This window comes from Sus scrofa, chromosome 15 (genome assembly GCF_054392235.1).
Source record: "Sus scrofa isolate SSC_HxYL_T2T_F1_AM1 chromosome 15, Sscrofa_HxYL_maternal_Yorkshire_Landrace_v2.0, whole genome shotgun sequence".
Taxonomy (NCBI): Eukaryota; Metazoa; Chordata; class Mammalia; order Artiodactyla; family Suidae; genus Sus; species Sus scrofa.
In genome coordinates, this window is record NC_139397.1 from 92,078,811 (window position 1) to 92,104,723 (window position 25,913).

Genomic DNA, 25,913 nt, shown 5'->3' on the forward strand with positions numbered 1-25,913 from the left:
ACCTGCTGAGCCACAACAGAAACTCCGACAAATCTTTTTCTAATTAAACACAATTTCTCACATTTTTTGACAGAATTATGTTACACTACACTTTCAAAATTAATATTTTATATTTTGCTTAAGATGACACATGAAACCTCTATACCGTGGTTGGTTGGTTTGCTTTTGTTTTTTTGTTTCTAATACTGATAATACATACTGTAAAAAGTGTTCTTCAGATGTGCAGTGTAATACATAGGTTCACCACTGGAAAATAACATTTTTTAAAATTAGCAATGTAGAGTCAAAGATCCTAAGATATAACACATACAACATTGGGAGAACTGACCAACAGATGAGACTACAATAAAGAGAAGTGTGATAAGTTTCTTTTGGGAAACTTGAAGGCCTGTACATGGGCAAGCCAAAGACTAAGAAATACTACATGTCCCAGCACACTTTGCGACTACCATTGGCCACAACTCCCAGAGTGCATTGCTTGCCTCACGCAGGTTTCTCTTGAAGCTGGGGCTTGTAGTTCTCCCAGATAGTTTCAATCTGTGCGGCAAGGGCGGCGTTTGCTTACCCAGCCCCAGGCAATTAGGCTTAGTCTTTCCGTTTTCGGCAAAGCGGAAACACTTCGCGCCCCTGGGTGGATTCTTTGTCTCATCTCTTGGCTTCATCTTCACACAGGTAAGTCGCAGAGGGGCTGCAATTCCCCACAGCAGAGCCCCTCACTTCCTTTTTGGAGCGACCTCGTTGTGGTGAAGCCATTTGTCCCTACTCTCTTGCCGTAGCAGCCGCCGCCCATCCCTCTTTGTGTGCTTGGGCAAGCCGTGGAGCTAGTGGCGGCGACTGTTGGCGTTGAAGGCAAAGGAGAGGGGACGTTACGGGGAAGTTGCTGACAGGCGGTCTCTTCCACACCCCGCCATCTGACAGGTGGGTTGACTGCCCTTCGCTCTGGGCCCTTCTGTCTCCTGTGTCTCACGTTAGGACTCTAGGGGCGGCTTGGCAGTATCTGCTGACAGCGCCGCCCGGTCTGGTTCCCGGAGGGAGAGGCGGGAAGAGCCAGGTGCGGTGACTCAGGAAGGCCGGGGAAAACGACTGCACCCCTTCCCTTCTGGACCCTACGGAGGTGCCCCGAGGAGCCTCGAGGCGTGTCGAGGCCCCCTCCCCCGGACGCCCTGTTCTGGACCGCGCCCTCTTAGCCGTGACCCCAGGGGAGAAGTGACTTCTTTTCCCCTTGCTCCATTTTATAAAGAAAAGTCATTACTACTTGCGTTGACAGCGTTTTCCCTCACCCAGTCTGTGCTGCCAAGTACCCGAATGCGGAGGTTGTAGCACAAAATTCCAGAGACTATTTCTTCCTTGGAGTTTTAAGAAAGTGAACATGTCAGTCTTGAGGCTCCGGCCTCTGTGAGATAGAGCGGGGCCTGTCAGCTGTATGCAGTTATTCCGTCACTTTGTTGTTGGGCTTTGACTAAAAACATACATACTTTATTTTACAGTTATTGATGGTAATTTGGGGGTTTTGCTTGTCCTTAATATTAGTTTTACACGGTAGTTTTAGAATTCATAGGAATTTTGTCTCACCGCCTGTTTTATTCAGTTTCTAGGAATGAATGCAAAACTTTGGTAATAGATTTGATCCGTGTTTTGTAGCCTAGGAGCTTTTAATGCCAACCCCTTATCATTTGTTTTAAGAGCCAGAGACATTGTGTTACGTTTGGGCATGTGAACATTAAAGGTGCTAGCTACCGTGGTCAACTCTGAATATTTATTTCTTATATACATTTGTTTATAGTGTTTTTCCGGTGTTAGTAATATATATGCTTCCATTATTTTAAAAGTAGAGTTTCTGTGTTCTCTTTAGACAGAATTGAACTATATGGTCTCTTGAGACAGTTCTTAAAGACTAATTTTTTAAAAAAGTGCTGCTTTTACCAGTGGAATGATGATTGTAAATAATTATATGCTTCTTAAGGTCTCAAACATGTCTGACAAAAGTGAATTAAAGGCAGAGTTGGAACGTAAGAAGCAGCGATTGGCCCAAATCAGAGAGGAAAAGAAGAGGAAAGAAGAAGAAAGGAAGAAAAAGGAAGTATGTTTGACTTTTTAAAAATATACATAAAATAATTGGATTTTAAGTACTTATACCTCTAGATAATACTTTGAGTACAGATAAAAATCCCAGCAGTTGTGACTGTAAATATAGCACTCTAGGTGAAAAGTTCAAAGTACATATTTAGTCTTCTAGGAGTATGTTTATTATATAGAGCAAGAAGCATCTGCCTTGTTAGAGCTTATAAAACTTGGCTATGTGAAATTTCCCTCAGCTCAGTGGACCCCACTAGTATCCATGAGGATGTGGGTTTAGTTTCTGGCCTTGCTCAGTGGGTTAAGGATCCAACATTGCCATGAGCTGTGGTGTAGGTGGCAGACATAGCTTGGATCTGGCATTACTGTGGCTGTGGTGTAGGTTGGCAGCTGCAGCTCCAGTTAGACCCCTGGCCGGGGAACTTCCATATGCTGCAGATGTGGCCCTAAAAAAAAAAAAAAAAAAAAAAAAAAAAAGAATAAAAGTCATATGTATCATAACTTAGTTTGGAATTCAAACTTATCTGAATATTTTACTAGTCTGAACTGCTGGTAATTTCTTAGAATAGATAATGGCAAAGAGAAATATGCATTATTAATTAGGGGATTGTTTAATTGGTATTATTATCATGAGTTAGTCACTGAAATATCTTTATGGGTATCCATGCAAATATCTGCATGGGTGGTGGGTCTGATACTATCATAAAGGTGGACTAGGTACTTATGTCTTCTGATCTGGGGCATCATTTCATCATGTGTGGCAAAAGTACGTTGACCCTGAGTTGGAGATATTTTACTTGATCCTATATTGAAATGTACATTTGTCCCTTTGGAAATTGTTTAGACATACTTGTATATTTTTTTTTATCACTGTTTTAAATAGGCACTGTTAAGATAGTTTGTCCTAAGTGTGACATTAGTCTCAGGTTTTTTCTATGTGGTAGCCTAAACAGTAGCCAGGACTTCTAGGAATCTCTTAAGGAAAAAGAAAAATCAGTAGCAGAAAAATTGAAGGTACAATTTATGTGCAGCATTTCTATGATGGTGTAAGGCCTGTAATTGAAGAATTGATTCTCTAGTTGATTCCAAACCTTTTTGTGATCCATTATTATAAGAGGGTTGGAGGTGTAAGTTATCTATTTGATTAAAAGCTGATAGCATGAATCAGACTGGCAGAGCCATTCCAAATTAGCATCTATAGCCTTAAACTCTTTTTTGTTTTTTGACCATGCCCAGGGTATGTGCAAATTCCCAGGCCAGGGATTGAACTCATGCTGCAGTTTCGGCCTCTACAACTGAGGCAACGCGGATCCTTAATCCTCTGCACCACCTGGGAAATTTCTATAGCCTTAAACTCTTTAGGGCTGACAGCAAATTTGTTTTTTGTTTACTAAAGATGGCCATAAGTGGCCCTAAGAAATATCTGTTACACGATTTATATCTAATTGAAAGTTTATAAAACATTACAAGAGATATTAAATTGTAGAAATACAACTAAATAGTTTTAAACAATGAGTCTATTAATATATAATTCTATACGGGTAAAGTGTCCATTTGATGATTTGTTTGGCTATTTTGATGAAATTTTCTGATGATTTCAAGTGAAAAATGATATCATAGATTATGCTTAACAAGACTCACTGCAGACAATTTTATGAGTAATAGTTATCTAACTGAAATAGACCTTAGAGGGTTTCCCTTGAAGCCTTAAATTTCACTTGAGATGTTTTGAATTTTCTAGGAGAATTGAGGTTTATCTAGTTTAACTGGAAGGCTTTGCTAAAACTATAAATGACTGAAATATAAGTTGGCAAAAATTTCAGTAATAGGAATTCCCTGGCAGTTCAGTGGATTAAGGAGCCAGCATTACCATTGCTGTGCCTTAGGTTACTGCTGTGGCATGGGTTTGATCCCAGACCCAGGAACTTGCATATGCCATGGGTGTGGCCAAAAAAAACTAAAAAATGAAAATACCAGAGAAAATTTTCAATAGCAAAAGATGTTTTGTGCTGTGCAAGAGTGAATTTTAATTTTACCAAACCAAACAATATGTTTATCATCATAAAAATAAGGTCTATAGTTATAAAATAAAAATAAAAACCTTTCTTCAGGTGAATTTTTTTTTTTTTTTTTTTTGTCTTTTTTTTGCCTTTTCTAGGGCCACTCCCTCGGCATATGGAGGTTCCCAGGCTAGGGGTCTAATCAGAGCTGTAGCCACCAGCCTACGCCAGAGCCACAGCAATGCGGGATCCAAGTAGGCATCTGCAACCTATACCACAGCTCATGGCAATGCCGGATCCTCAACCCACTGAGCAAGACCAGGGACCGAACCCACAACCTCATGGTTCCTAGTCGGATCCGTTAACCACTGTGCCACAATGGGAACTCCTCCAGGTGAATTTTTGACAAACATCCTCTATGTAAAGTTCCATAAATACAATGAAGACTTCATACAGAAGTTTGAGGTACTCATACTTTTTCAACAAATCAAATTATCAGAGTTGCTTTGTGCCTCAGAAGGTTAAGGGTCCGGCATTGTCACAGCTGTGGCTTGGGTTAGATCTCTAGCCCAGGAACTTTTGCATTCTTTGGGCGAGGCCAAAAAAAAAAAAAAAAATCAAATTGTTGATTCACTTAAAAGTTGTCACCTCCTAAATAATTCATTGTATTGTAACATTTAAATATTTGTGAGGAGATCTCCATAATTCCACACCATTACAGTATTCGTATTGTAAATAAATAGAAACTGGCTACACTTTTTTTTTTCCTAATTAAAAAAATTTGTTTTTAGCTGCATCCACAGCATGTGAAAGTTCCTGGGCCAGGGATTGAACCTGTTCCACAGCAGTGACCCCAGCCACTGCAGTGACAATACTGGATCCTTAACCTGCTGCATCACAAGAGAGCTCCTTGACTATATTTTCTGAGTTTATCTTTTCAGAACATTTTTATGAGAACTCCTTGATTATGTACACAAATGGATCAATATTGGGAGTTCTCTTGTGGTGCAGCAGGTTAAGGATCTGACATTGTCACTGCAGCAGCCTGGGTCACTGCCATGGCATGTGTTTGATCCTTGACCTGGGAACTTCCACATGCTTCAGTCATAACCAAAAAAAAGGATCAATTTAATACATATTATTTGAGGATTACTTACTAGAATGCTATTGAGAATGACTCATTTTATGACTGTAATATGTATTCAAAATAAGTCCACCTGCGAAAGTATACAGTGTTAGCGGATTGTTTAAAATGCATATATTTTTTGCGAACAGAAATGTTTCATACCACATGTAAACTTAAGTTTTTAATTTAAAAAATTTAGACTGATCAGAAGAAGGAAGCAGTCACTTCTGTGCAAGAAGAGTCAGATCTTGAAAAAAAAAGAAGAGAAGCTGAAGCATTGCTTCAAAGCATGGGGCTAACTCCAGAATCCCCCATTGGTAAGGATAAGAATATATCTGTTCATAAGAGATAGACATATAGTTTACTTAGCTTAGACATACCTGTGATGAGTGAGTTGACTTAATGTATTTTGCATACTTATTTATGTCTCTTAAAAATCGTTAATTTATAATTTATTTGGGATTGACTTTTTTCAGATGTGCTAATACATGGTTATTTTGTTTGTTCAGAAGAGCTGCAAGACTAATTATATTTATTAACATAAGCCAATTGACTTTTCTTGTTGAATCAGTAATTTATTTCAGTAAACATTTGTTGAATAAGACTTCTATGCCATACTGTATTAATAAGCTCAAAGATGACCTTATTCCAGATATTAACTCTGTAAACCTTTCTGCAGGTTAAAAGGAGTTATAGTGAATCAAAGTTTTGAAAGTATGTTAGTATTCAGAGGTATAGGAGGAGGAGATTATAGCTGTCTGCACTCTAATTAGGGAAATAATATTGGTAGCTTTGGGGGGGGCAGCAGTTTGACTTAATCTTGTTCTTTTTCTGGGTTGTTTGTCTTGATACCAATAGTAGACCAAAAAGCTGAAATGGTAGAGGTACCAAGGACAATTTAAGAAAGCATTAAATGCTTTACTCAAAACAATCTGAGCTGGATGCTGTTACCTAGTATTTTAGTTTAACCTGGCCTTTGTCATTTAGGGACTGAAATTTCAGAGTTAGTTTGTGGACTAATTCCATCTAGTCCAGAGAACAAATAGCAGAGATAGTATCTGTTGTATGCCTGTTGTGAACTACAACATAGCTGTGCTAGAGCTACTGTTTCTGAAAGATTTCAAGATGAAAAAGCTGGTTACTTTCATGGTTGGCTTTATTGTTACTTCTTTCAGCTTTTTTGCCTTTTCCTTATGGTAAAATTTGAAGATTGAAATACTTTAATTTTTATGTCTTTATTTAATAACCTTACATTGCATATTACCATTTGAAAAGTAAATGAATCAGAACACTTTTATCTTGTTAAAAAAAAAAAAAAAACGTAACTAAACCAAGTTGCTTGTTAGCTATATAGTCTTTAAGAGATCATTTTTTCCCCTGAGTCTTTGGCTTTTTTTTCTCCTGTAGGATTTTTTTTTTTTTTTCATTTCTGTTCTTTTTAGGACTTCGGTTTTACCAAATTCACTTGCTCGTATTTCTCAATTTATGGCCCACCTCCATCATCTGTTCTTGAAAGATTGTTCTTTGGTTTTGTGTGTGTGTGTGTATTGTGTGTCATGTATATGTTTCTCTCATTTCCCATCTCCAATTCCATTCTCTTTCTCAGTCTTGCATTAAGTACCCATTCTTGCATTTTTAGCATAATGTCCTTTTGATCTGTCCAGTGTGTATTTATATTTTTCAAAGTTTCATATATCTATGTGTGTGTTTTATATACATAAATGGCATTGTGTTACGTCTCATTGTTTTTTCCAAGCAGCATTATATGTGAAATTTACTCATGTTGCTACATATAGATCTAGTTATTCACTTCTGACTGATAAATAATATTCTATCATGTGCCATATTTTGCTTATCTGTTCCCAAGTGATAGGCACTTAGATTGATTGCCTCATCTCTTCGCTTTGCTGTGGCAAGCAGCCCTGCAAAGAATATATTTTTCCCCTTGAAAGGGCTGTGGAAGAGTTTCTCTGGAATGTGTGATGAAGAATTGACTTGCTATATTGTGTGTAGCTTACTTAAATTTATTAGGTTCTCAAGAATGACTAAAAATTTATTCTCCTGATACCCAGGGTATGAGAAAGTAACTGTTTCACTCTTTCCACATCACTTGATATTATCCACCTTTTCAGTTTTTGTCTACCTGTTGGGTATAGTGATATGCCAAAATGTTTTAATATACATTTATCTGTTTACAGCAAAATTGACTATTTCTTCATAAACCTATTTACAATTCAGATTTTCTCTTCTGTGAATTGCATATTCATATCCTTTGTCCATTTACTATTGCAGGTCTTTATCTTGCTGAAGGAGTACCTTGTATACTTTAGTGAGAACTTCTTTGTCTGTTTTAGTCTATTTTAAAATACCTTCTCCTGGAGTTCCCTTAGTGGCACAGTCAGTTAAGTATCTGGTGTTGTCGCAGCTGTGGCACAGATTCATTCTCTGGCCTCAGAATTTCTCTATGCCATGTGCACAACCGAAAAAACAAAACAAACAAAAAAACCCCTCCTATTACCTGTTAAGTCTGTATATAGTATCTTTTATTGAACCAAATCCTTTATTTGGATATGATCAAATCCTTTGTTTTGATAATGGTTAGATCTACCACTTATAACCTTTTTTTGGTCTTCTTTTAAAGAAACCCTTTCCTACTTTGTAAATATATTCTCCTACATTTTCTTTGTAATTTTAGCCTTCACCTTTAGATACTTGTGTTATATTTTGAATTATGTGAGGTAGGAACCAAACCTAATTTTTCTTCATTATAGTTAACCTTTTTTTCTCAATACCATGTATTAAATAGTCCATCTTTTCCCCCACTGATACATAATGCCAACTTTGTCATTCAGTCATTTTTCATACAATCATGGGCATCTCTGGGCTCTCTATTTTCACTGCTAATCCATTTGTCTTGATTTTATACTATCAACACTGTTTTAGTTACCACGGCTTTGTATTATCCTAATTTCTTATGTAGAAAATCACCCCTTCTGGAGTTACCGTCCGTGGCTCAGCAGAAACAAATCTGACTAGCATTCATGAGGTTTGGTCCCTGGCCTCACTCAGTGGGTCAAGGATCTGGTGTTGCCGTGAGCTGTGGTGTAGGCCGCAGAAATGTTCGGGTCTGGCGTTCCTGTGATTGCGGTGTAGGCCAGCAGCTATAGCTCTGATTCGATCCCTAGCCTGGGAACCTCCATGTGCAGTGAGTGCAGCCCTATGAAGTTTTTGAAAAAAGAAAATCACCCCCCCCCTTTCTTTTTTTTCTTTTTCTTTTTTTGGCTGCTCCACTACATGTGGAGTTCCTGGGCCAGGGATCAGATCCCAGATGCAGTTGCAGCCTACACTGCAGCTACAGCAATGCCAGATCCTTTAACCCACTGTGCTGGGCTGGGGAGCAAACCCATGTCCTTGGCACTGCAGAGACACCAACAATCCCATTGTGCCACAGCAGGAACTCCTTACCCCCATTTTTCCCCCCTTTATCAAAATAGCGCTAGCTTCACAAAATTTTACTTCACTCAAAAAAATTGTTTCCCCTGAAAACCTAGCTGCACTAAGTGTTGCATTTAATGTTTTCAGTCTTTCTAAATCTAGAAAATCTTCCACACACATGTTACGTCTTGCTCCATGACATCAGCTTGTTGAAGAAAGTGGGCCAGTTGGTTTCTAAAATGTCTCACCTTCCGAGGTTTGTCTGAGGGTTTTTTCACATTTAAGCTTTGTTCCTCTAAACTGGAAATTAGATTTTAAAAACATAACTAGCCTCAGGTTGAGCATCTTTGGTAAGAGTATCTCATGGATGATTCTATGAATTTCATGTTGCAGCCCATCAGTAGCCCAAATTTCTGAGTTGTTGAGTTATTTGGTGATGCCTGGATTGATTACTGGCTTACGATTGTGACAGCTAGGCTTCTCTATCATGGTTACATTTTTTTTCCCCTCATGACTAGCAAATAATATCGGGAGGTGATACTTTGGCACCATGTGGATATTCATTTCTCCATCAACTCTTCACCAAGTATAGTTTTAATACTTATTGATGATTCTTATCCAAGTCTTTTTTTTTTTTTTTTTTTTTGGTCTTTTTGTCTTTTCTAGGGCCGCTCCCACGGCATATGGAGGTTCCCAGGCTAGGGGTCGAATTGGAGCTGTAGCCGCTGGCCTACACCACAGCCACAGCAATGGAGGATCTGAGCCGCGTCTGCAACCTACACCACAGCTCACGGCGACGCCGGGATCAAACCTGAAACCTCATGGTTCCTAGTCGGATTCGTTAACCACTGCACCATGATGGGAACTCCCTAAGTCAGTTATTTAATTAGGAGTTGGAAAGTTATTTTCGTAATTCCATCATTCCTTCTACATTTATTGGCTGTAATTCTTTTCCAAATTGGAGGTTTCTTTCAGTAACTGGGGCTACTTGATTACCCTAAATGTAGTTCCTTGGGAAAGCAAAAGACATACTTCATTTGTTTCACTTTAGTTACTATAATAGTCCTCTCTAAAGATAGCAGATGAGTTTTGACATGTATTTAAAAATAAATTAGCTAGGAGTTCCCATGGTGGCTCAGCAGTAATGAATCTGACTAGTACCCATGAGGACACAGGTTTGATCCCTGGCCTAACTCAGTGGGTTAAGGATCTGGGGTTGCCGTGAGCTGTGGTGTAGGTCGCAGATGAGGCTCAGTTCCTATGTTGCTGTGGCTGTGATGTAGGTGGGCGGCTTACAGCTCCCATTCGACCCTTAGCTGGGAACTTCCACGTGCCGCAGCACGTCCCTAAAAAACCAAAACTTTTTAAATTAAAAAATAGATTAGCTTATGTTTAGGATTCATGTATATGCGCACAAAAATAAAATTTGGCTTTAATTTTCTTGTGCCACTCATGTTCAGTAGCCACCATGGTTATGGTTTTAAAATAAATTGAACAGCTTTCCCTTTTGCTATTTTGTAGAAGAGTTGTAAAAGATAGATGTTACCTGTTCCTTAACTTGGTGGAATCCAGCAGTAAAATTGCCTCAGATTATGCTTTTTTTCCCCCAGGGGATAGTGGAGAGCAGGAGTTATTCACCATTTCAGATTTTTAAAAAATGGTTATAGTCTATTCAAGTTTTCTATTCTTGTGTCAGTTTCATTTTTTAAAAAACAATAATCATTCTCTCTCAGTTTCTGCCAGTCAGGAATTTGGTAGTGGCTTAGCTGAATGGTTCTGGCTCAGGGTCTCTTGGATTGAAGTCAGGACGTCAGTCAGAGCTGTAGTCATCTGAAGGCTTAGGGGCTTGAGGATTTGTTTTCAAGGTGGCTCATTCACATAGCTGGCGGGTTGGTGTTGGTTGTTAGTTGGAAGGCTCGAGTTCCTATCCATGTGGGCCATTCCATTGAACTAGCTACATGAGTATCCTTGTGGCATGTCAGTGGGGTTCTTCCAGAATGAGTAAGCAGAAGAGAAAGAGCCCGAAGGAAGCTATCCTTTCAATGACTTACCCTTGGAAGTCAGGGATCATTGCTTTTGCCACATTCCGTCTATTGGAAGAGTCGCTAAGTCCAGCCCACATTATGAAGAATTTCAGCATTCTTTAAAATCACCAAAATTTGTGTGACAAACTCATAGGTCTCCTTATATTTTGAGATGATGATGGTTTTTTTGCTTTTAATGTATTACTATGATTATTAATATTGGTAGGTTCTCTAATATAAAAGCATGCTTATATTCAGGAATAAATCCCTTTTAATTATGAGATAATATTTTTCTTATATATTGCTAGTATTTTACTTAGGAGTTCTTCATCTCTGCTTATAAGAGAGGTCTACAGTTTTTTTCCTTTTATTATCTTTTGTCTGGCTTATTAAAATAAAATAATTAGATGAGTTGTGTGTTTTCCACCTTCTTTTCTCTCATAGATGCCTAAAATTAGGCTTGGAGAATACATGATATAGTTGAAAGCAGTGGCTGTCAAGCTTTCTTGACAGTAACCTGCAGTAAAAAATACATTTTATATCATGACCCAGGATGGATACTTGTTTTTCTTTCCACTACAAATGTAGTTATTAAATATTTTTAAATTGTAGAAGTATAAAAACACACTGAAATATTCAAGGAGGTTTATTAAAAACATCAATCTTCCTTGTTTTTTCTTGGGCCGCTCCCGCGGCATATGGAGGTTCCCAGGCTAGGGGTCTAATCGGAGCTGGAGCTGCCAGCCTACGCCAGAGCCACAGCAACGTGGGATCCGAGCCACGTCTGCAACCTACACCACAGCTCAGGGCAACGCCGGATCCTTAACCCACTGAGCAAGGCCAGGGATCGAACCTGCAACCTCATGGTTCCTAGTTGGATTCATTAACCATTGCGCCACGACGGGAACTCCCAATCTTCCTTGTGAATCAACTATACTTCAATAAAAATTTAAAAAACAACAAGAAAAAATCAGTATGGTTTACCTAACATTGACTTTTTTCCTTTTAAAAAATTCCCATTGTGGTCAGCGGAAATGCATCCGACTAGGAACCATGAGGTTGTAGGTTCGATCCCTGGCCTAACTCAGTGGGTTAAGGATCCGGCGTTGCCGTGAGCTGTGGTGTAGCTTGCAGATGCAGCTTGTTGCTGCATCTAGTGTTGCTGTAGCTGTGGTGTAGGCCAGCAGCTATAGCTCTGATTAGACCCTTAACCTGGAAACCTCCGTATACCACGGGTGCGGCCCTAAAAAGAAAAAAAAAAAAAAATCCTACTGAAAAGAATTAATTTTTTTTAAAAAAAGATACAGCTAATAAAACCTCTCAGGGAGTTCCCATTGTGGTTCAGTGGTAAGAAACCCGTCTAGTATCCACGAGGATGCGGGTTTGATCCCTGACCCCGCTCAGTGGGTTTAGAATCCGATATTGCTGTGGTGTAGGTCACAGACACGGCTTGGATCTGGTGCTGCTGTGGCTGTAGTATAGGCTGGTGGCTTCAGCTCTGATTGGACCCTTCGCCTGGGAACTTCCATGTGCCTCAGGTGCAGCCTTTAAAAAGAGACAGTCAATCAAAGTTAACATTCCAGGCTAGAAGCACTTGTATCCACAAGGGGGCATTACTTTGCAACTCAGACAGTGTTTGAGTGCTGAGTGTCGTAGATAGATGAGCTGCAAGAGGCCTCACAACTTTTGGTTATCTCAGGCTCACTCCTTCCATTTCACTATCTTCTATCAACACTCCTACTCCTTATATTCACTCTCTTTGGCTGTCCACCTTTTCTAGGTTCTTCTTTCTGGCAGTAGCCCCTTCTTGCAAGAGGCTTTCTTCTACCTAAAAAATAATTGGGCTATGCACCGTTCTTCATCTCTGAGACTTTTGTATAGTTCTGAGTGGTTGACTCAAAACAACTCTGATTCTAAATCTAGGTGCATTCCTAGGTCCTTTGTGGTTTCAAATTTGCTAGTTTTTTCTTCACAAGCCAAAACGCAGCAATGTTATTTTTATATCTTTGGAAGGCCAAGATCTAAGCTAACAGGAAAGGCTTCCTTGGTTGGCTTTTTATCCAAGAGAATCAAAGTTACAACCTTTCAGTATTACTTGCATGATCAGGGAATGCCATGGTATAGATTTATTTTTCAGTTTACTTCACATTTCTTCCTTGGTTTTCAAAGAAACAAACAAGTGTCTTTGCTTTTAAACTTCTAAGAAACTGAAATTGATTCATATGATTCACTCATATGTGTTAATAATAAATCTTTTATTTTTATCATTTTAAAGCCTTGTTTTAGGCCATTTTCACAGAACTGAAGGTAATCTGATTGAATTACTGTTCTTATTATGCAACTCATATCTCAGGTATTTGGCAAAAACTAATAATTTATGTTATTTCCAAAGCTGATTGGATTCTTAAGCATCTTTAAAAATGAATTCTAGAATTAAATCTTTTTTGAGATTTGAAAAGCTATAAATTAGTTTTTTTTTTTTTTTTTTTTTCCTAATGTCTCTGAGTGCATGCTTTTATTCATTCTTGGAGGTCATTTACTGGAGTCTGAGAATGTAGTGGTATTGTCTTATTGTGCAATTACTGTATTGTTTGACTTTCCTGGACTAATTGGGTTAAAATGTGTAGTCACCAGATAACACTACCTTTTTCTTTTTTTCTGCTAACATTCCTCCTTTTTCAGTGATAGTAATTTATCTAGGTTTGTCCCTTCTGTGGTATAGATTATTTGCTATTGCAAGATGAATTTGGTAGGCCAGATAATAACTTGGAGTCCCTAATGAATCTTCTTATCAGCTGGCTTGAACATTATCTTTTGGTCAAAAGAATATAGTTCTGGAGTAGAGATTTCTTACCCAATTACAAATTTGAAGTTATGGTGATTTATTTTGCTTCTGGCTGAGAAACTGATAATTTGGTTATATCACCCCTGTAACTTATTTTTGTTTCTGAAATTTTTATTTGAGAATTGACTAGCTTAGTATGTTTATTTATGTGTAATTACTATATAGCCTTTTTTCATAAAGGATTTGAGATAACATTTTTTAAAAATACAGTCTTAACCAACTAAGATACTGGTGATGAACTTGTTGAGTGAAGTCATTGATATTTGAAGTCACTAGAAAGAGGAAAAAACATTAAAATGGAAACAAATATTATAATTTAACACAAATAATTAGATTGATAGGAATATTACTGTTTTCCTCAAATCTTTCTTTATTTTCCTAAGCCTGACATTAAGCATGTAATTTAAAGAATACAAAATTTCTTCTTTGAAAATTTTTTAATGTGAAAACATTGTAGTATCTCACCTCACTGTAATAAATACGCATTTGTGCTTATAGTGCAGTAGGTAAACCACTGTTAGATATTACTCGTTATTCCTATATCAGTTGGGACTTAGACCAGGAGAAGTCTCACAGTGAGGGGTAGACAAAAGAATGAGGAAATGGAAACTAAGAGAAGTTGGGGAACATTAATGTTCTTTTACTTCAGATACAAGTCATGTTTAGCTACTCTGAGTGACATTTGCAGCACTGAGCACAGTGAAGGCAGTCTGATTTTAGCATTGTTTCTGAGATTTAATCACGAAATTAGAAATGTTTTAATATTTTTATAGTCTTGAAATTTGAGCAAGAATTAACCACTGTATCTCAGGAAACTAATGTTCCGGCTATGGTGGTTTTTTTTTTTTTCTAATCTTATTGGTTTCAAATAGAATTTGGCATTGAAAAAATAAGGATAATCAGTTTTGTACATATGTTGAAAATCTGATTCATCATACTTTACACTTGCCAGATTAGCAAACCCACTGTTTTTACTGAAGCATGTATAAACATTTCAGCACTTTAAGGGCTCAGTGAATGTGATTATTCCAAAAACACAGACTTTTAATTAAATACATATTTCTTTAGATTGGTTCCTATATAACTAGGGATTTACCTTCTTTTCAGTAAACTGTTAAAAGAAGGACTTGCAGCTCCACATAAAATGTTTTAGTCAATATTGTACATTGAAAAATTATTTTAGGGAGTTCCCATTGTGGCTCAGGGGGTTACGATGCAGGTTCGATCCCTGGCCTTGTTCAGTGGGTTCAGGATCTGGAGTTGCCATGAGCTGTGGTGTAGGCCACAGATGCAGCTCGGATCTGGCATTGCTGTGACTGTGGCATAGGCCAGCAGCTGTAGGTTCGATTCAACCCTTAGCTTGGGAACGTCCATATCCCGCAGGTGCAGTCCTTAAAAAAAAAAAAAAAAAAGTTTAAAGATAATTGGGATTGGGGACATTTATGGTAAAACTTAACCAGAAGATGGCAGTGATGATCCTTCTATACTCCCTGTAATGGTAATCAAAAAGTTTTACAAATATAATAGCATGAAGTATGCACGTTCAGCTGTTGGTATATAATGTTAAAAGTGACAAATTAGGGGAAAGCATTTGCTGTTTGTTTTATATACTGTGAAAAATGTGTATTTTTCTATAAGAAGGGATTAAGAATATTTTGGGTGTCTGTATCTTTGTCTGTACACTTCAGTTTTTTCTGAATACTGGGGTAAGGAAGTTACCATTAAGTCTTGCCTTGTTTAAGTTGCATGCATCACTTTATGTTATGCATCTTGTCCAGAAGGCATGCTGTTTTATGGCCTGTTTGCATTTGCACCCAAATTGCTGGAAACTAATGGACATTTTAAAGGAGCCATTCCTTTAGTTAGAGTCATTTCTCTAAAGTGGCCCTTTTTATTTTTGGCAGGGGGAAAAATGAAATTTTTAAATACATTAATTTCTTCTTGGAAGAAAACGTTTTTCTACAAAAAATGAACATTTTAAAATAAATCTCAGAAAACCAGAGAGTAAATGACTTTTGAAACAAAATTCAGAGTTTTGATTTGACAGCAATTATAAATGATCTGGTGATCTTAAAAGTGAGAAAGTTAGGGGAGAAGGAATGCTCTCCTTTGAAAATTAGTGCCCACATTTGGTGTTGGCTGAGATAACGATGCATCCTTCCATAATCTTGCTTTTTTTTTGAAATGTAAAGCCCAAATGAATTTTGCCAGAGAAATTGCATGAATCGTCAGCATGCATTGTTAACTTTGTCTTTTTCCTCTTCTTTCTGCTGTTCATTTTCATTCATATACTTTTGTTTTTTGGTTTGCCATTATTTTTTCTTTTTTGTTAATTACTTCATGTTAAATTACTTTTGAAACGAACATCATAAGCTGAGCAACCTCTCCGTGTAGTAACAGCGGATACCTGTCTATTTCACTATTTAGTCCCTCCTCCTATGTCTCCATCCTCCAAATCTGTGAGCACACCAAGCGAAGCTGGAAGCCAAGACTCTGGAGATGGCGCAGTGGGATCTAGGTACAGTAATTTTCTTTCAATATTTTAAGAGTAAGAATGCATTTAATGCCCATATACTGTCAGTGCCATAGAAGGGATTCTAGTTATGTTAAGCCTAACATTTTCAAATCTAAATGGCATAGAAATTGTTGTTTATTGGGCAGAGAATTTTTTTAACAATGTTTTACTGTCACACTTGATTAACTTAGTACTGACTAGTTAACTGATTTTATGCTAATTATTTTATATTAAAAATAGAAGTGCTAATTCATTAAAATTATTTTCTATTTAAGCAAACTTTGTATTGTTATTAAGAGTATTTTCTGGTTTCAATAAAAATTTTTAAAAGGTCATTGAGGGCATTATGGCTTGAGGGCATTATGCTAAATGAAGTAAATCAGAAAGGGAAAGAAATGCTGTATGATTTCACTTATATGTAAAATCTAAAAAACAAATTAAGCTCATAGATATAGTGAACAGATTGGTTTGTATCTTTTTTTCATTTCTTTTTTTTTTTTAATCTTTTTGCCATTTCTTGGGCCACTTTCCACGGAGGTTTCCAGGCTAGGGGTCTAATCGGAGCTGTAGCCACTGGCTTATGCCAGAGCCACAGCAACTCGGGATCCAAGCCTCGTCTGCGACCTACACCCCAGCTCACGGCAACGCCGGATCGTTAACCCACTGAGCCAGGGCAGGGATTAAACCTGCAACCTCACGGTTCCTAGTCGGATTCGTTAACCACTGCGCCACGACGGGAACTCCTGCATTTCTTTTTTAATTAAAAAAATTTTTTAAATTTTACGATCACATCTATGGCACATGGAAGTTCCCAGGCCAGGGATTGGACCCATGCCTCCAAGCAGCTGCAGTCAGATTTTTAACCCACTGTACTACAGCAGGAACTCCAAGATTGGTCTATTTTATTTTATTTTTTTAAATTTTTGGTTGTTGCCAGAGGTGGGAGGTAAGGGGTGGGCAAAATGGGTAAAGGGCGTCAAAAGGTACAAACTTCCCAGTGTAAAATAAATAAGTCAGGATGTAATGCACAACATGGAGACTGCAGTTAATAATACTGTATTGTATATTTGAATGTTGCTGAGAGTAGGTCTTAAAAGTTCTCATCACAAGAAAAAAATTCCTAACTGTTTATGACGGATGTTAACTAGACTTATTGTGGTGAGCATTTCACCGTATATACAATCTTTAAATCATGTTTTATACCTAATAATGTTACGTGTAAATTATACCTCAATTAAAAAAAGTTTACTGCCAAGTTTTCCTGAACTTGCATCTTCCTTGTAAAACAGTATTTCATGTTTGTTTTAGGATCCTGCACATATGTTAGTACTTGATTTTCAAAAGTTGAGTAAGATTTCAGTTTTTTTCCAAAGATTGAACTAAGGAAAGGGTTATTACTTCTCTTTGTCACACATACGTACGAGTCTTTTTTTAACAGCATCTTACATTTTGACTTCTTGTGACAGCTGAAATGAGATTAAACATAGCTAGTTAATATCTTTATTCAGAATCCTTATTTTGGGCTAGGAAGTTTAATGTGCTCCTCAGGAAAACCTCAACATACCTTTTAAAACTAAGAGGTTTTATTTTCGTTGTGTCTGAGCACCTCTGATTGAAGTTACAAACAATGATAATGAGTATGTAACTACAAGGCAGATAAAAAGAAGCAAGGGAGCTAGGTAATCCATAAACTCAGTACTTTAATCAGTTTCTGAATAATCATGTTGTCATTAACAATTAGAAGACACAAAAAGCTCACCAGTTTGAATTTGAGATATGCTTTTCCAAATCCATTTAGAGGACTAAAATTGCAAATCTAAGTAATACTCTTATTGGAAGTAAATGACAAAACTCTTATCATTTAAGAAAAGTCAAAACTTTCTATTTAGAAATAATATTGCATTATAAAATAGTATTATTGTAGATTAAAGACTACATTTATTTAGTGTAAATTCATTTTTAAAGGCTAAATTTGTTTCATATTTCTGTATTTTTGTACAAATATCTTATAGCATTCCTTTGCTAGTGAGCAAGTGATATTTTCAAGAGAAGGGTTTTCTCCCTCTTATACAACATTACCATAGTAAAAATACATCCCAAGATAAAAAATAAATTTCTTTATTTGATATATATTATTTTAATGCAGATACTGTGCTGTATTAATTCTGAACTCACTCTTTATTTTGAATAGGAATAGATTATTTTAATGCAGCATCAGCAAGTTTTCTTTCACATCTACCTACTGTATAACACCTGTATGAATTAAAATGTATCTTCCTGAGTTTTATTGGAAAACCTAGAGATTATTAGAGAGACGCACTGGAATGTTGTAAATTGGTATAGGAAGTAGATAACTGTTAAGAAAAATATTTATTATGTTAGAATATATATTAATCAAATTGTAGATGTAATGTTTTATGCTATAGGTTACCACAGAAAATAAAATGTTCATGGTCCTTGCCTTCATGAACTTGCATTCCAGTCCTTACTAATGTACATCATTAAAGATATTATCCACTGTATTGAAAAGTTTTAAGAAGAGTGTGCTAACTTGTGTTTAAAGTATAGATTTGAAGTGGTAAGGTGTAAAACCAGAAAACAGATATGGAAATATTTTTAGGGGTATTTATTTTTATTAAAGAATGAGTACAAAATTAGTTTCTTTAACAGGAGAGGAAAAAAATTCTCTTTTTGAATGAGGTAACTTTATATCTCTTTAGTCTTTATATACATTATCTCCTTTGAGAGCACAAACTCATTTTTAATTTTCAAGAGTAATGTGTTCACTTTTTACTATATATATACACACAGAGTAAACAGCTATGAATTAAATCGTTTCCATGTTCCATAATATGAGAGATAACCAATATTGTGGATTAATTGGTGCTGTTGGCAGTGAAATAATAGCATTTTTTTTTTTTTTTTGCCATTTCTTGAGCCACTCCCGCGGCATATGGAGTTTCCCAGGATAGGGGTCTAATCGGAGCTGGAGCTGCCAGCCTACGCCAGAGCCACAGCAACGCAGGATCCAAGCCACGTCTGCAACCTACACCACAGCTCAGGGCAACACCGGATCGTTAACCCACTGAGCAAGGGCAGGGATCAAACCCGCAACCTCATGGTTCCTAGTCAGATTCGTTAACCACTGCGCCACGACGGGAACTCCGTAGTAGCATTTTTGAATATGTGGCTTTTTAATTGCTAAGGTCTGTGAATGAAACAGAATAAACTGAAATTGAGTAGACAGGATAATAACGAAAGAATAAACAGGAAAATGCATGAAGACATGTGGGATGTATGAACCTATATACTAACTTCCATTAGCTAGCCAAGACAATCTAAGATTACTACATTTGGGGAGTAGAAAAAAACATATTAGACATTACCAAGCATGATATCAAAACATCTGAATCACTATTTCTAAATGCCAGAAATTTCTGTTGGGCCTGGTCGTAATTTATGAGTAAATATGTAAAAGGCCATGAGAAATTATTTCTGCATTGCAGATTAGGAAGTTGTGTTTCATTAAGAGTTCACTTTCTTTTTTTTTTTTTTTAATTTTTAAAAATTTTTTTGCTTTTCAGGGCTACACCCGCAGCATATGGAGGTTCCCAGGCTAGGCGTCCAATTGGCTACAGCTGCCAGCCTACGCCACAGCCACAGCCACAGCAACTCGGGGTCCGAGCTGCATCTGCAGCCTACACCCCAGCTCACAGCAATACCACATCCTTAACCCACCGAGCGAGGCCAGGGATCAAACTCGTAACCTCATAGTTCCTAGTTGGATTCGTTTCCGCTGTACCACGATAGCAACTCCAAGAGTTCACTTTCTTTTTTTTTTTTTTCTTCATTCTTTTTTATTACTCAAATGAATTTATCACATCTGTAGTTGTGTAATGATCATAACAATCTGATTGCACAGGATTTCCATCCCATAGCCCAGGCACATCCCCCTACCCCCAAACTGTCTCCTCTGGAGACCATAAGTTTTTCAATGTCTGTGAATCAGCATCTGTTCTGCAAAGAAGTTCAGTCTGTCCTTTTTTCAGATTCCACATGTCAGTGAAAGCATTTGATGTTGGTGTCTCATTGTATGGCTGACTTCACTTAGCATGATAGTTTCTAGGTCCATCCATGTTGCAAAAAATGCTGGTATTTCGTTCTTTTTAATGGCTGAGTAATATTCCATTGTGTATATGTACCACATCTTCTGGATCCACTCCTCTTGTCGATGGACATTTAGTTTGTTTCCATGTCTTGGCTATTGAAAATAGTGCTGCAATGAACATTGGAGTACATGTGTCTTTGCAAGTCGTCGTCTTTTCTGGATAGATGCCCAGGAGTGGGATTGCTGGATCAAATGGTAGTTCTATGTTTAGTTTTCTGAGGAATCTCCATACTGCTTTCCACAGCAGTATGGAGATTCCTCAGAAAAAAGGAGTTTGCTTTCTTAATCACTTCTGTTATCTCTAAAACTTAGGTGACAGTTATTTAGTTAAGTAATCTGTGTCTCTTGTTCCTCTTTTCCACTTTTGATCAGTTTATCTCTTAGCCTTTTGATTAAGTCTCAGGATTATATTGGAATTTTACTCTATATGTCTGAAGATGCCTTAACAAATTATAATCCCATATGTTCTACAGTGTGTTTTCAGTACTAGCTTTATTTTGAGGTAGAGTTTTACTTGATTTTAGTCAAGATGACATCCTTAACAAGGAGCTCTATATATAATGTAGTAGCTAGAGCTCTCATATAATGTAAATGCTGTGAACAGAACATTCCTTAAAGAGCCATTTCAGGAAGAGCCCCTTCTGGCTAACAAAGCCTAAGGTTGTTGCTGTTCATTGCTTAGTACAAAGTAAACCACTGTGGCCTCTTCTTTCTTTGCATACATTCAATCCTGTTTAAATCCCAGGATCTTTCTTTGTATTTTTATTATTATTTATTTTTTTACCCTAACAAAACAAACTATTTTATTTGTTCAGGTTGACTTAAACACTTTGCCAATCTACGTAATCTTTTTTTTAAAATGATTTTTATTTTTTTCCGTTATAGCTGGTTTACAGTGTTGTGTCAATTTTCGGCTGTACAGCAGTGTGACCCGGTCACACATATGTATAAACATTCTTTTTCTCACGTTATCATGCTCCATCATAAGCGACTAGATGTAATTCCCAGTGCTATACAGCAGAGTCCCATTGCTTACCCATTCTTTATATTTTTAAAATGAAGGATTTCTCTAGTTCAGATCATTTAATTGCTTCTACTGATAAATTGTATAGGTAAGAATGGAAATCATTTCTTGTATTTAAATATTATATATTTATATTTTTAGTGTTTTTTTTCCTAGGGCCGCAATCATAGCATATGGAAGTTCCCAGGCTAGGGGTCGAAACGGAGCTGCAGCTGCTGGCCCATGCCACAGCTACAGCAGTGTGGGACCCGAGCCACATCTGTGACCTACTCCACAATTCCCACAAGCAACCCAGGATCCCCAGCCCATTGAGCAAGGCCAGGGATTGAACGCACATCTCATGGATGCTATCAGATTCGTTTCCATTGTGCCACCACCTATTATAGCAGTTTTAGTAGCACATCTTAATTTATTATTTAAGTGAGAAACAAATAAATTTGACAAAAATGGTAGTACTGAGTGTATTGTGCCTAATTTTTAAATTGCAACTATAGTACTACACATAATTATATATTGCTAACCTACAAGATTGCCAATGTGATAAAGTACCTTTTGTTCTAGTAATGACCAAACTTGCCTTAAATCTTTTGGAAAAGATCACACGTAAGTTATTTATCCAGTAGGCAAGTCTAAAACACAATCAAATATTTATTTAGGAGTGAGATTCTCCAAAAGCTTAATTTAGGTAAATCCTTAGAACATTTCTTTTTCTAAATTTTTCTGAATCCTTGGAACTCTACCTTTTCCTAGAGACAGAAATTTTTAGTTGCTTTCTAAAGCAAATGACATGTAAGCCCAAGGCAGTGCTTAACCCATAAATTACATAAGGGTCACATTTTGGGAACTCTAGCTATTTTGAATCCCGGTGGAATAGTCTTTGGTTTTCTTACCGAAAAGCTTATGTGTTGACTCATTTCCTTTACCAATATGACAATTTCCTGCACACATTTAATGCTTTGGGCAAGATTATAATATGTTAACTAAGATGGTTTTACTAATTTTTTTTTCATTAGAAAACTTAAAATTTCAGCTCTTTTTATAACCTACCTTGTTATCATCCCAAAATAATGTGTTATTTGGTTGTTGGATGTTTTGGCTGTTCTTATCCATTATTATGCAATATTAGTTTCCCATAATCTAAAAATACTGTCTTTTAGCTAATCTGGGTTGTTTACATATTTAACCGTATTATGCCTATTGCATGCACTAGAGCGTTGAGTGATACCTGGTGTTTTTTTTGTACTAACCAGAACATGTGGTTTTTAACTGTGAACAGTGCTTTAGCTATTCATAGAATGTATTTGCTTGACTAACTTATGGCCTTTTTTGCTAATGCTTCATGGTTGTCCTACAACCATTTAGGACGCTGCATTGGGATACAGATCCATCAGTTCTTCAGCTTCACTCAGATTCCGATTTGGGGTATTGAATAGATTTATTACCTTCCCTCTTTTATAATTAATTTGATTCTTGGTGAAATTGTCCTAATTTTTGCTTAAATTTCTAATATGCAGTATACGCTTAGGAAAAGAATGGTATTTTACCGTGATACCTCATTTATCCTCTATCATTAGTGAAAGAAGTATTTTATGTATCTGATTTTATAGGTGCCTTAAGTCTACCCATTTAAGTGTCCAAATTACTTTTATTATTTCTATATTTTTTAATGTAACCTTTTCTACAATGTATTACAACCTTTTTCTAATACATACTCTAATATAATTGAACTTTTTCTAGGTTACTGAACATGAATGTTACTTTATTTTCCTAAATTAAAATGCCCTGATTATTTCTAAGTTTTTGAGAGGAACAGAGCAATTGGTTTCTACAGTTTGGTTCCAGATTGCTATATTTTATTCATTTATTTGTTAATTCATTTATTCATTCATTTATTTTAGTCTCCAATCCAAATTATAAATGTTTGCCACTGCCATTGTGCCGGACTTGGCTCTTTTCCCCTGATAATTTGCAGCTTCTAAAATATACGAACAGTACCTTTAAGAATTATGTATAAAGTAAGAGTAAAAAAGCCTTGAATTAGGGCATATAAGAAAAGTGTATGAGCTTCTTGTACATTAATTTGAAGGCCTCTTTATTGGCTACCTTGAGGCTCCTCTAGCAGCAGTTGCTTGCTTATTCTCAGTAAAAGTGGTTTGGATAAGTGAAGTATTACCTCCCTAAATCTTAGAATATTTTGTTTGTTTGTTCTAATATTGTGATTTTTATCTAATAGACACTATGTATGTACTCAAGTTAGTAATGATATTGGCTTGGCTTTTTTTTTTTTTCGAATATGGAGTGATTTATTTTTTCCTATGATTTGCATCTTAAAAATCAGGCTATAAACTTTCTTATTTCAGATTTTATTCTTAGAGTACTAGATTACTTCAGATGTACGTAAATTTTCCCATTTAATTTTTTGATTATGCTTTTTTTCTTTTTTGTCCTTACAGCTAAGATACTAAGATACTCCTAAGGTAGAAAACACATTAAAAATTTCTTTTGGCTCACATTTGGAACCTTAGAGAAAACTATTTCTTTAAATATACTACTCTGATTAAACATTTTTGTACAGGATTTTGAAAAGGATGTTTATATAAGAAAAAAGTTATTATATTACCAGCTATATTACCAGTTATATATCTGTATACACACGTATATGATACACACACACACACACACACACACACATATATCTTTCAGCTATCCTGCTTTATATTCTGGAAGTTACAGCAGTGTTTTTATTAGGTATTCTTTTAAGACCGCTTCATTTTTTTAGAACATCTTTAGGAGTTTAGAAGCATATTTATTTGGTTTAGAATTTAGACATTACTTATAATAACCCAAGAAAAGATTCCCCCAGACATAGAATAAAATATATTTTTCTTTCAGTATATTTTCCTTAGCTACAACTCTCTTTTGTTTGTTAGGAAAAAAAAAATCCCTCCTATTTAAAACAAAAGTGACTTTAGTTATTTCATGGTATTCAGAAGATGTGTTGCTTTAGTTTAGGTCTAAAATATCTGCACTGTAGTCTGTCCATATGTGAATCAAGGACAATATTGACCATGCAGGGATTAGATTTTTTTTTTTTTTTGCTTGTTTCTTTATTTTTTTTACCACACTGGCAGCCTGAGCAAGTTCCTCAGGGATCAAACCTGAGTCATAGCAGTGACAATGCTGAATCCTAAACTTGCTTAGGCTGCCAGGAAACTCAGGGATTAAAAATTTTAAGTTTAAATATTTTATTTTAAAATCTAAATGGACTGTTTGATTCTCGATTTCTGTAAAATATACCTAGCAAAAAACCAGCTTTTAAAAGAAACTTGTTTTTCATTCTTAAAGCTGAAGTCTCCTAATGATGAAGGGAACTAATTGTGGTCTGAGTGAGATCCATAAATTTGACCCTTGAAAAAAGTCCAGAATCATTTTCCTCCTAAAAACAGTTCTTATAACCAACTACATTCAGCAGTCTCCTTTGAAATTCCTACCCTCTTACTCAGTTATTACCCACACATTGCTTTAGGAAACTAAATTATTTGCCTTTTTAAAGTGAAAAATAAACACCTTGAATGATTCAGAAATGTTTTTTGTTTTTGCTACCTTCTAATTCTTTTGCTAAAATAAAGCCAATTAATTGTTCATCCAAAATTTCTTGAATAAAACAAGAACTTAAATTACAGTGTTGGATATACAATGTGTAATTCTTACTTTTCTGAAATAACATGGTTTGATGTAGTTAAAATGTACTGTTTGTAGTATTTAAGAACATTTGTGTTCACTTTATTTAGACGGGGACCTATTAAACTTGGAATGGCTAAAATTACGCAAGTTGACTTTCCTCCTCGTGAAATCGTCACATATACAAAGGAAACCCAGACTCCAGTAATGGCTCAACCCAAAGAAGGTGAATATCTGTCCTAAACATGATTGTCACTAAGCTCTCATATTAAATATGTGGATTCTTTCATTTTTTCTTCCTTTTTAGTTTTTTGGCATATATTCATGGGGGAAATGTCATAGAAGCAATGCTTTGGGTTTCTGTATTTCTGTATTTGGTCTTTAGAGTTTTCAACCTTTTTCTTTTAGAAGTTAATAAAAGTATAAGCTGCATGTATGTTTTTTTAATTTTTTGACATAAATTTAAATATTTCAGTCTTCATTTTGTTATTGATAGGTGCTTCTTTAGAAGCAGAAAAGCTCAGGAATGTTCTGTGTCATGAAAATAATTTTTCCCCAAATGAGAGTATATCTCATGGTAAATGAAATCGTGTATGTTATCTTCTGTGGAACATACTGTATTCTGATATACTGTCATTGTTATCCATATTAATGAACAAATCTAGACCTAATTCATAAACTTCCTCTTTTATAATCTAAGGCCTCTGCTATGTTGATTACATAGCAGCCTTTAATCTGTGTGAAATGGATGGAAGTGTGTATACATTATATTGAATGTGGAGTCCTGTGATTCCTAAACTAAAAGGAGTTACTATTTTTATATTGGGGACTAATTTTTAAAATTCTCATCAGAGACGATTTAAGCATAAAGTTAATATGATAGTTCTTGTTTTTCTAAGGGATGCTAATAAATTTGTCACACATAAAAGAGGTTTACTTATGATCCCTAATACAGATTCACAGTTTCTTCTCTGAAACCTTTGAAGCTGTGTGTGTGTGTGTGTGTGTGTGTGTGTGTG

The 25,913-nt window shown here is 36.3% G+C and overlaps 1 protein-coding gene across 20 annotated transcripts in view; it reads left to right on the forward strand.

Annotated features, from left to right (window-relative positions):
• The first annotated feature begins 524 nt into the window (after nucleotides 1-524).
• Nucleotides 525-25,913, forward strand: part of DYNC1I2 (dynein cytoplasmic 1 intermediate chain 2) — a 56,601-nt gene continuing 31,212 nt past the window's right edge. For 2 of the 20 annotated variants that reach the window (XM_084997971.1, XM_084997973.1), the window contains exons 1-7: nucleotides 525-672; nucleotides 1,964-2,080; nucleotides 5,402-5,519; nucleotides 15,195-15,212; nucleotides 15,934-16,024; nucleotides 22,576-22,635; nucleotides 25,005-25,120. In XM_084997971.1, the coding sequence (XP_084854097.1) occupies nucleotides 1,973-2,080; nucleotides 5,402-5,519; nucleotides 15,195-15,212; nucleotides 15,934-16,024; nucleotides 22,576-22,635; nucleotides 25,005-25,120 (511 nt within the window). In that variant the 5' untranslated portion in view covers nucleotides 525-672; nucleotides 1,964-1,972. Of the gene's footprint in view, nucleotides 673-776; nucleotides 919-1,951; nucleotides 2,081-5,401; nucleotides 5,520-15,194; nucleotides 15,213-15,879; nucleotides 16,025-22,575; nucleotides 22,636-25,004; nucleotides 25,121-25,913 lie in introns of those variants that run through there. The other 18 variants (XM_084997970.1, XM_084997972.1, XM_084997975.1 and 15 more) reach the window with 11 other exon arrangements.